Here is an 11,688-nt window from a genome sequence, read left to right as displayed (position 1 = left end):
CCTACCAAATAGAATTGCAAAAGGAGGTATTTATAATAGAGAAATGCTAGGTTCTTTCTTAGTGTCCTCCCCTCCTAGGAGAGGAGGACACAAAGAGAACACTAGGCTAAAAATACTAGGACAGGTAGGAGAAGTTGGAGAACTAATCATGCTGTAAGAGTAAGAGTGACACATGGGCTTGGGGATTTAATCCCCGGTCCATGCTGTAACCCAAATGCTTGGCTTAGGTTTTATCTTAAACACAGTCTCTTATATAAGCGTTTATCTCTAGCCTTTATTTTAATAAATTAAAATAAACATCCCAATAAATAAGAAAGTCTGACATGGTCAAATTACATTATTTGTATAGGGACTTAAAGGGAAAAATAAAACTAAAGCCAGCAACAAACGCTCACAAATTGATTTGCAGTGGCCAACGTGACTCTTCTCTAGTCTTTTTGATTCACTGTTGCAGCTGGAATGGACTCTTCAGTCCTCTCCTTGATCAAGGCTAGGTCACGTCTTCTGCAAAGTTTTTTCTATTATTATTATTTTCTCTTTTGAATGGACTGCAAATTGGTTTGTTTGTGGTAGCTGGTAGGGATTATGAATTAGTTTTATACGATTATGACACTTTTGGTTTTAACGGGTGGAGGCCAATGGCTAAAAACTTTTACGGGTAGGGGCTAACTATACTAACCAACCCCAGCTCTATCTCTAGACTAGGGTTTTTGTTTCATCGCCAACTCTTTGATATTTGGCAACTTTTGCTCAAGTCGCATTATGACAGATTGACAGGCTTTAAATGAGCTTTGCATTTCACTAGACAAAGAGTTCTCTGTGACTGCATTACATCCTAGTTGTGACCGACCACCTCCTAACCGGCCATAGGGGTGACATTTTTTTTAAAAAAAAAATTCAGTAATTTTAATATGTTTAGTTATTAAATTTTTTTAATATATTTTTTAATTTTTGATGATTTTTTAAATTTTTAATATTACTCATTGCCACATGTCAGTTTATTATTGGATTGACGTAGACTTCCATTAATTATTTTGATGGAAGTTGGACAAGAGCACTAACTCCATTTGAACAAGTAGAGGCCAATGGCTAAAAACTTTTATGAGTAGGGGCTAACTATACTAACCAACCCCAGCTCTCTCTCTAGATTAGGAATTTTGTTTCATCGCTAACTCTAGGGGTGTCAATACGGTTACGGTTAGCGGTCTAACTGTAACCGCCTTAGCGGTTAATAGATTTCACTAACCGCAACCGCTAACCGCCTAGCGGTTAGCGGTTAGCTACTAACCGCCGGTTAGCAGTTAGTAAAATAGTTAATTGCCCGCTAACCGCTTTTCAAAATTTTACTTTTTTTTGAGATTTTTTTATTACTGTAGCATTTTTCACCCTCATTTGTTTTTTTGTATTTTTAGTGTCTTCTTAGGCAAAATTGCTATAAAAAGAGTCCATATTGAAAAATCAAAAATATTTGACCCCAAATTTACATTTACTTGTGCTTAAAAAAAAAAAAATCCTTAAATATTAAATTATAACCGGTTAACTTTAAAAAAAAAAAAAAAAAAAAAAAAAAACACACACACACACACACATGTAAAAAAAAAAATCAACATAATATATAAAAAAGTTCAACATAACATATAAAAGAAGTTCAAATAAAACATATGATATATATGATTATATGTATTATTTGTTATTATATAATCATATGATTTAATGATCAATTCATCATATGATATAATCATATCAATTATAGTGATAATATTACTAAAATTAGAATGATAATACATTAATACTTCAATTGTGTTTATAAGTAACACATTGTTTAATCCAATGTCAATTACTTAATTTGATATTATACAAATCACATTATCATTGTATATTAATAATATGATTCACTTGAATAAAATATTTGAATTGTCATTGAATCATATGATTAAGTATTGATATTATACATTTATATTATTCATATGCATATACGTATAATTATAATTTATAACATATACAAAGACTTATAAGTTTATAACATACATTGGAACTAAGTCTCTTGGTACTTAATTGTTGTATTACTATGAATTGGTATACTTATGACTTATGACTTATGTCATATTATATATGTATAATTTGTTATTATATAATCATATAAATTAGAATGATAATACATTAATACTTCAATTGTGGTTATAAGTAACACATTATTGAATCTAATGCAAATTACGTAATTTGATATTATATGAATCACATTATCATTGTACATTAATAATATGATTAACTTGAATAAAGTATTTGAATTGTCATTAAATCAAATGATTAAGTATTGATCTTATACATTTATATTATTCATATATATATATATATATATAATTATAATTTATAGGGAAAATTACAGTTTACCCCCCCCCCCCAAAGTTGACAACATTTTTCAATTTGAACACCAAAGTTTCAATTTTTACAATCCACCCCTCAAAGTTCCAAATTTTTGCAATTTGACCAATTATATCCAAAACTTTCCATATTGCCACTAATTATTTATTTATTTTATTTTTTATAAAAATTAAATAAAATAAAATAAAAAAATAAAAAAATTGGGGTGGCTCTTTGGCCATCTAGCCATTTTTGCACCCCCAAATTTGTTGTTTTTTTTTTTTTTTTTTTTAAATAATAATAATAATAAAAAATTAGGGGCAATATGGGAATTTTGGGATAATATTGATTGAATTGAAAAAAATTGGAACTTTGTGGGGGTGGATTACAAAAATTGAAACTTTGGTGTTTAAATTGAAAAACGTTGTCAACTTTTGGGGGGGGGGTAAACTGTAATTTTTCCTAATTTATAACATATATAGACTTGTAAGTTTATAATATACACTGGAACTAAGTCTCTAGATATTTAATTGTTGTATTAGTATGAATTGGTATACTTATGAGTTATGTCATATTATATATGTATAATTTGTTATTATATAATCAAATGATTTAATGATCAATTGATCTTGTGATATAATCATATAAATTATAGTGATAATATATTAATACTCAAATTGTGATTTAATTATCTTAAAAAAAATGTAATTTAATGATAAAGTGATTATATAAATTATGTTATATGTTAAATATTATTATAATTATAATTATAAAAATATATTATATAAAAAGGCAGTTAGCGATTACGGTTAGTAAACACAATAACCTCTAACCGCTAACTGCTAGGCAGTTATAACGATTATGCGGTTAATACGGTTAAGCGGTTAACGGTTATAGAGGTTAGCAGTTAGTGGGCGGTTTCTAACCGCTCGCATTGACACCCCTAGCTAACTCTTTGATATTTGGCATCTAGACTAGGGTTTTTGTTTCATTAGGGTTTGCATTTGACTAGACAAAGAGTTCTCTGACTGTGCATTACATCCCAGTTGTGATCGACCACGCCCTGACCAGCCATAGGGGTAGCATTTTTAATATTACTCATTGCCACATGTCAGTTTATTATTGGATTGACGTAGACTTCCGTTAATTATTTTGATGGAAGTTGGACAGGAGTACTAACTCCGTTTTACCAATTCTCTTCCCACCATTTTCCACATAACTACTTAGAATATGAGCCATTTCCCACCATTTTCCACACAACTGCTTAGAATATATGAGCCAAGATTCTGAAATCGATTAGAAGTAATGTGGCGCACGCAAACTCCCGTGGAATATTTAATTGAAATAAGAGGTAAATGATAGAGTCAAGGTTCGAACTCAGGACTTTTGGCTCTAATACCATGTTAAATCACCACTTGTTCCAAAAGCTTAAACTGAAAGAAATATGTAAATTTAATTATTTAATCAATACTTTAACACTTCCCTTCACATGTGAGCTCAAACTCTATTTTTAATAAATACTTTAACACTCATTTAAAAAAAATAATAAAATAAATAAATACTTTAACACTCTCATTCATGTGTGAGTTCAAACTCTTTTTTAATAAGTAATGCCCAACATGTGAAATATTTAATTAAAATTATGGATAAATGACAGAGTCAGGGTTTGAAATCAAGACCTCTGGCTTTGATACCATGTTAAATGGTAAATTTAATCATTTAATAAATATTTTAATACTTTCTCAAGCGTGGGCTTAAACTCCCTTTTATTATGTGAGAACCAACACATTAATTGAAACGAGAGGTGAATTAATGGAGTCAAGTTTCATACTCATGATCTCCGGCTTTGATATCATGTTAAATCACTTTTGTCCTAAAAATTTAAACTCATAGGAAGAAATGTATTCAATCATTTAATTAACACTTTAATATCGAACAAGTTTGGAGTCATGCCCCAGTGGAGGAAAAAGTCACTATCTTGGCCGAGAGACAAGACACCAGTATACTAAACTCCAACATAAACTATAAAGTAATCAATACAAATTATAAACGCCTAGAAAAGGCATCAGGACTGATCCAATCCAAAGTTTCCCGTCTTTCTCTTCCACTTCACTAATAAACCTCATAGTCTTTCCTTCACTGTCTTCTAAAACTTCCAAAATTTTTCCCTCCTCACTTAATTTTATAGCAGCAGCATGAGCCTTTCCTCCGATTAACAGTGAGTGCAGCTGCTTGAAGCTGAGTGGAAGCTTTAACAGTGTATTCCCCACCCATGAATTTGACAGAATCCAGCTTGCAAAAAGCCCTTTTTTTGCATGCAAGGCAACCCAGAACTCCCCTCTTGAATTTCGTCTTACATTGTCTGGGAATCCTGGAAGCTCAGCAAAAACATCTACATTTCCAGCATTAGGACCATGAAGCCAAAGCCTAAGGATACGACAAGTAGTGGTTTCAGCTACAAGCACAAACGACGTGTCGTTGCTCAATGCTACTCCATTGGCAAAAGCAAGGCCTTTTAGTAAGACTGTTACTCCTTTGCTTGATTTATCATATTTGAGTAACCTGCCTGTCTTGTCTCCACTCAAGATTGATGCCATGAATTGCCTTGAAACCAAAATAACAACAAAAGTTTAAGACTTAAAACCCTTTTCTTAAAAGGTAAGAAATTTCTTTTACACCCACAAGAAGGAAGCTTTAAATCTGTTTAGCACATTGAAATTTCAAATAAGATTTTGTCATATTGGATTCATAAGCTGCAGCACTAGCTTTTGTTGGTACTTCATCTTGTTTCAGTTGTGAGGACTGAGGTTTAACCTGTTTAGACATTGGGATTTTTAGACTTCTATTTCGTACTTTTTCATTATATCTTACTTTTTTCCTTTTTTTTTTTCAAATCCATAGCTGCAACAATTTTCAAATTTTTTGAGTGATTTCAAATTTTAGGTAACTTGAGGCTTGAATTCCATTAAGTCTACATGACAAAATATATTTACACCAAATTTTCGTTGAACTCTTCCAAGGGATATTCAGTTAAATATGAACGGTTGACTTAGAAATTACTTCCAGAACCTCTACATGACAGGGCAGAATGCAATTGTGAATTTGTGATTAAATTAGTAAATTACCTTCTCTGGAAACTTCTGCTTGTATCTGTGAAATAAATCACATCTTCATGCTCATCAACATCCATATCGTTGGTGAAGAGAAAAGGCTGATCTTCAGCTTCTGTGACAACTTGAGTGGCCAAACCACCAGCAGGCCCTACTACTTGAAGACCCAAGTAGGCATCAGCAATATAGAGATTTCCAGTTTTCTTTTCAAACCGTAACCCTAAAGGTCTCCCACATAAATGCTCCAGTTCTGGTGCAAATGGACGAAAACACTCCTTCCTTGGAAAATAGAAATTTTATTCTATCAAAATTGGAAAAGTTACAGGTATTGCCAAAAAAAAGTATGACATGATCAATAAACTTGTTCACGGGTTTAACTAAAATGGGAAGTTTAGCCTTGCTGTTTGGAGCCTACTCAAAATACGATTCTGGCACGCTATCATCGCTTTCCAAGGAAGCTCCACATTTCTATGCTTACATAACTCCTTATATGTAAGAAATCTAATTTCATTTACATTTCTACATGAAATAAAGATGGACAGAATAATCTCATGGTGACAACTTCATCTCAATAAGGCATAGCCTATTAAAACAATTAGGGCAAGAAGCATCACCCATCTGTTCAAAATTTATAATTTTGGAAAAAAAAAAAAAGCCATGGAAAGGCGTTTCAAATTTGGCAAGACAATGATCTTAGTTCATATATGGCTGAACATATCCTAAACATGGGGCAGGAAGTGATGTTATTCGAATATCATACACAGTTATCAATGTAATTCCTTTTTATGTTGATGCACTCATGCACTTATAGTTCTCTTGTTTCTTTTTTGGAGGGAGTAGACTTACTTCTGTCAAACTCAATTGTCATGTTTCTCTAGACAGGGACCTTGGTGGTTAGGGGTGTCAAAAAATAACTGGGAACCAGGAAACCGGAAAACCGGGGAACCGGTTCCAGTTCCAGTTTTTGGCACCTGGTTATAACCGGGAAACCTGGACCGGGTGTGTATATATATATATATATATATTTTGCTTTTGTTTTTAGCCCTTTAGGGTTCACACTTCACGCCTTTTTAAAGACATTGCCCATTTTTTTGAGCCATCCACCACACTTCAAGCCCATTTTTTTGCATACAGTTGTCCCATATAGGCAAAAAAATTGATTTTTTAGGATTTTTGGGCTTTTTTAAGTTTTTTTTTTTTTTTAATTATTTGGAACAATCACAACAAGGCCCAGCTAATTTGGACAAAAAGGCTAATAGATTTTTTTAATAATGGACCAACTGAATGCAAAAAAAAGGGCTTATTTTAGGCCCAATACCTAAAATAAGCCAAAAAAAAATAATTTTCTTAAAAAACGGGTCACTGGACCGGGTACAAACCAGAACCGGCTGGTAACCGGGACCCGGTTCCGGTTGCCCAAAACCGGGAACTAGGACCGGGTTAACACCCCTATTGGTGGTAATGGCTTGTGAAGTAAGCTGTGTTGGACAGAGAAGCCTACCCCTATAGCTATGTTTTGATTGAGTTGTTTTGCAATGCTATGTTCCTCACTACAACATGACATACTTCATGCTGTTCCGCCAAAGAATACAAATGAGCACGCAAGTGGCAAAATTAATGTGCATAAGATTAAGGCTCTCCACCAGACAAGCCATTTCTGTCATTTGTTAAAGAATTTTGCAGCAAAATGAGCTTAAGATGCACAGTTCAACCAAAGGCAATGTATGGGGATGTTATGGAGGTGCAATGAAGTGTATCCTGCCATGTATTGTTTTTATTTCACTGAAAGGTAGAGTACAATTGAACATAGGACTGGGAACTGTTGCATGCTATATTGGTTTTTCCATGGAAACCATTCTTAACACAGCTTTTCTGACTTTCTTCTTCTCTTTTTTCTTTCTAGTTAAGTGTCATCTTCTTCTGTACTTATTGTGTACTAAGGTTGTGCCGCTTTTTGATATATATAACATTACTTTAAAAAATAAAAAAAAATAAAAAATAAAAATAAAAATCTTATGAGATGCTCTAAAAACTAACTAATACTATTGAAGGGCTTCGATAAGCTCTGTGATACACAAAATCCTAAGAAAAATTTATAGGGATTTTAGTAAGCAACAAACACTAAGCATAATTTGCCAGTCATATCAAGTTAAATGCAAAATACATAATTTGCCAGTCATATCAAGTTAAATGCGAAAAAAAAAAAAAAAAAAATCATGTGAAACAAGTTACAATTACCCTTTACTGAGGGGATCCTCTCCCATCCAAAATTCTTCCTCCATTTTCAAGAATATAACATGGGTACTTTACTAATTCATATCCAAACATAATGGGTTTTTTTCTTTTTTCTTGTTCAAAATATTAACAGTTACCCATCAGAAGTAGCGAGTGTTATGTACCTTGCAGAAGTGGTGAAAGCAAAATCAGTCCAACCACGGGCATCGCCTTGCCATTTGAGGATCCGGCCATCGGCGACGCCGGTGTAGGGGCCTTCTCCATTGGGATCGAACGCGAGGCTCTCCGGTCCCACCGCTCCGATCAGTTGGATAATCTCTGCTGCGTGGAGCTGGTCATTGGATCCCGGTATAGAAGGCGGCGCAAAGGGATTGAGGCTGCGTGGGTATAAAAGACCCAACACGAGTGAAACGAATGCTAGTTTTGCTGCTAGAGTCAGCGTGACCTTTGAATCCATGGCTGTTTTTTTGCTTTCTTCTCCGGCTAGGCTTTGTTTAGAATGGGCTCTGTAAAGACTGTAATCGAGTCGAACGATCCGTGTGTGTCGGTTGGATAAGACCAACGGCTATAAACGTTCGAGGTTGCTCGAGTTCACACGTGTTTAAGCTCAAATCAAACCCAAATTCAAAGCCCATGGGCCATGATCGAGCTTTATTCAACTAAAATAAAAAAGAAAAATTATTTGATTTATCGAAAAAGATAAGAAAAAGGTTGCTTCAAAAGATTATGTAAATTTATCCCCCCGTTAACTACAACCATTTTTTTTTTTTTTTTTGGGGGGGAAAATTTAAATTTAGTCCTTAGGTTTTCATTTGATTTGGATTTAATCATTCGGTTTTCAATTTCAAAAATAAGGTTATTGGGTTTGGTCAAAGTTTAAAATAGGCTCCCTCTATCACTTTACTACTAAATTTAACCGTTTGTTAACTATCATACGTGTCTCATTGAACATGTCAATGTCCATTTCAACACCACAATGCAATGTCACACTTAGGGGTGGATAGATTAACCGTTTACTGCCTACTGACCACCTATCGACTACGATCGAATCGACATTAACCGCCTATTGCCAGAAGTCGGTCGATAATTGGTTTAAGATTTTTATACCGAAGTCGGTTTGATTTGGTTAATCAGTATACTTTTTTTTTTTATCTGTTAATTGATAAGAATTTTTTTTTTTGGTAGAACATATGTATGATGGATTCTTATTGTGTTAATTAATAGGCCCACTTAAAATAAAAAAAAATAAAAATAAAAATTGTTCAATAAACTATTTTAGCCCAAAAAAGTAATTTGGGCTCAAAACAATCAATTTTTAGCCCAATTAAAAAAACTCACCGTTAAAAAAAAAAAAAAAAAAAAAACTCATGGTTAACCGATTAACCGAACCATTATTAACCGAAATTTTTTAAATGATTTCTTACCAAAATGTTATCGGTTAGTTAATTGAATTAACCGATAATTTCGGTTAATTATCGAAAATAGGTTTACCGGTACCGTTATAACCGATACCCACCCCTAATCACGCCAATGGAACCAAAGTCTTTTGTTGCTATGGGTTTACTCTTTTAAGTTCTCAGGTTATGTATTTTTTTAAGTTCTATGTGTTAAATCGATGATTTATTTATTTATTCAATAATGGGAAAATTGTTACAAGGAAGAAAACAATTGAAACGGGATGAGCTCCCCAACAACAAAACCCAAATGAAAATGGCAATATAGTGATAAAAATAAACAGTAGGCAAAAGAATCAAAAAGGAACCAGGCCTTTGAGCTAAGGGTCGCACGACGCTGTACACAATGGCAAAATGGCTCAGTTAGAAGCCCTATACGGTAAAGGCAACCACCACCGTTAAGTGGTTGTTGCAGGGGAAGTATTGCCAAGAACCAAATGGGATCCGTCGATGAGAAATAAACATCGGCTACAAAAGTCTCCACTAAGGATTTTATACTTGAAATTCAAACAAGATAAAAACATGAGCATTCTCTTCCTTATTGCAATCCACAAAACATAAGAAGGCTAGGCTAGAAATACTGGTAAGCCCCCAAATCAGAAAATACCAAGTTCATTTGATTGGAGCAAATTCTCTTTTATTTACAGCCAAGCAGATTCAATGAAAATCAAACTCATTATTGCTAAAGTCCCCAAAGAATGGTTAGTGAACATTGTTTATATATAATTTGGGTATCATGATGTTGTAACCAAGGCATGTCAATGTGTATGGGAAAATGATTGGACAATTTGGTCATGTTAGAGATGTTGATACTCAATCTTTGTATACCATTTGAGCAGATGAATTCTTGAACTCTCTATGCTTGCTGTAAGGAATATCGTGCCCATAGACGGACCCAAAGGGGGACGAGCGATTCTCTGGGTTTGCCTAATTTTATTTTTCTTTTTTAATCTAGGAAAAATTGCACCCTAAGCAATTACAGCCATTATTGAATGTATGGAATATGAGTTTCTGAAAGACAAGCGAGATTTGAGGGGTATTATTAAACTTGTCAAACTTGTCAAACAATGAGTCTACATGCTTCAAACTTCAAGGTATTGTCAAACTCAAAAGGCAAGCAAGATTTCTCAAATAAAGAGTACTTATCTTCAAACTTCAATTTTCGAGTGCTTAAATCCTTACATTTGGCATCTCTCTTCAAACTTTTTTATAAGTGTTCAAAAAAACCCAAGCTCAAAGAACTAGCTATTATGCTGTATATAAAAAATAAAAAAATAAATAAAAAAAGGAGAAAATACAATTTACCCCTTGAATTATCCACCCATTTACATTTTTAACCTTAATGTTTAAAAAGTGACATTTTACCCCCCACAAACTTTCAAATTGTTGCAATTCGATCATTTTGACTTTTTTTTTTTTTTTCCTAAAATGCTCTCATCCCAAGTTTTTAAAAAAAATATAATAAAAATATTAAGAGGTGGACTGTCTGGGGTGGCCAGCGACCCCTTAATTTTTAATTTTTTAATTTTTTTTTAAAAAAAAACTTGGGATGAGGGCATTTTGGAAAAAAAAAAAAAAAAAATCAAAATGGTCGAATTGCAACAATTTGAAAGTTTGAGGGGTAAAATGTTACTTTTTAAATATTGAGACTAAAAATGCAAATGAGTGGATAGTTTAGAAAGTAAAATGCATTTTTTTTTTTTTTTTTTTTTTAAAAAAAAAAAGGGCTAGTGGTGGTAGAAATACCTTGCCTAGAATAGGGCAAAAAGCCAACAATTTTCCTCTTCCCACCCACCAGCCAGCCCACACTCGTAGTATCGCTTATCCCACTTGATGTATCACGAGTTTTGCGTTGTCACCATCAAATTATCAAAGTCCAAATGTGGATTTTGCGTTAACTCAAACTATAAACAAGTGAAATGTATCTTGTACTTGTGTAAATTTATAAAAATACAAATTTATCCTTCATTTAAAAAAATTAATTTTATTTTTAAAGAAAACTAAACCAGACCCATGGCTTCGTCGTGGGTCATCGGGGATTGACGTGGGCATGTGTCAAAGCTCACTTACCCATGACAAATTTTCAATATTTTTTAAAAAAATTTAAAAAATCAGGGGTATTTTTGACATTTTAGTATCTTTTGTTAAATTCAAACAGAGTAGAGAAATTAAAAGGGGATAAAAAATGTTTGCAAATTTTGGTAATTCAACGGTGACATTGCAAAATGTGTGATACATTAAGGAGATAAGTGAAGTTTCCCTTATTATTTTCTTGGCTGATTCTTCGAGCGTCGCTTTACTACATATAATTTCTCTCTATTGAAAATTTTCAGATATGTAACCAAAATTTTAAATTTATTATTAAGTAATAAAACAAAACTTTGTTGAATTGTTAAAATCAAATTTTGGTTGAAATCTAATCTGACTCCACCACTCTAATAATTGGTGTATAGATTTCTTAACCATGAAGGGGTTTCTTTGGCCGGTGCATTAAGTAGCAAGAGAGGCTGGTAAAACGTCGTAGCTTT

At 33.1% G+C, this 11,688-nt stretch overlaps 1 protein-coding gene across 1 annotated transcript; it reads right to left on the bottom strand.

The window, feature by feature from the left end:
* Positions 1 to 4,253: 4,253 nt before the first annotated feature.
* On the bottom strand, positions 4,254 to 8,233 carry LOC132191821 (Calcium-dependent phosphotriesterase superfamily protein). Its single transcript, XM_059606931.2, has 3 exons — positions 7,871 to 8,233; positions 5,487 to 5,750; positions 4,254 to 4,965 (listed from the first exon to the last, which is right to left on the bottom strand). Exons 1-3 carry the CDS (start codon positions 8,161 to 8,163, stop codon positions 4,395 to 4,397), a joined length of 1,128 nt encoding a protein of 375 aa, XP_059462914.2. The 5' UTR covers positions 8,164 to 8,233; the 3' UTR covers positions 4,254 to 4,394.
* Positions 8,234 to 11,688: the final 3,455 nt, after the last annotated feature.

Source organism: Corylus avellana, chromosome 10 (assembly GCF_965113065.1).
Source record: "Corylus avellana chromosome 10, dhCorAvel1.hap1.2, whole genome shotgun sequence".
Lineage (NCBI taxonomy): Eukaryota > Viridiplantae > Streptophyta > Magnoliopsida > Fagales > Betulaceae > Corylus > Corylus avellana.
The sequence above is the reverse complement of the archived record's forward strand: the minus strand, read 5'-3'. Positions and strand labels throughout refer to the sequence as shown.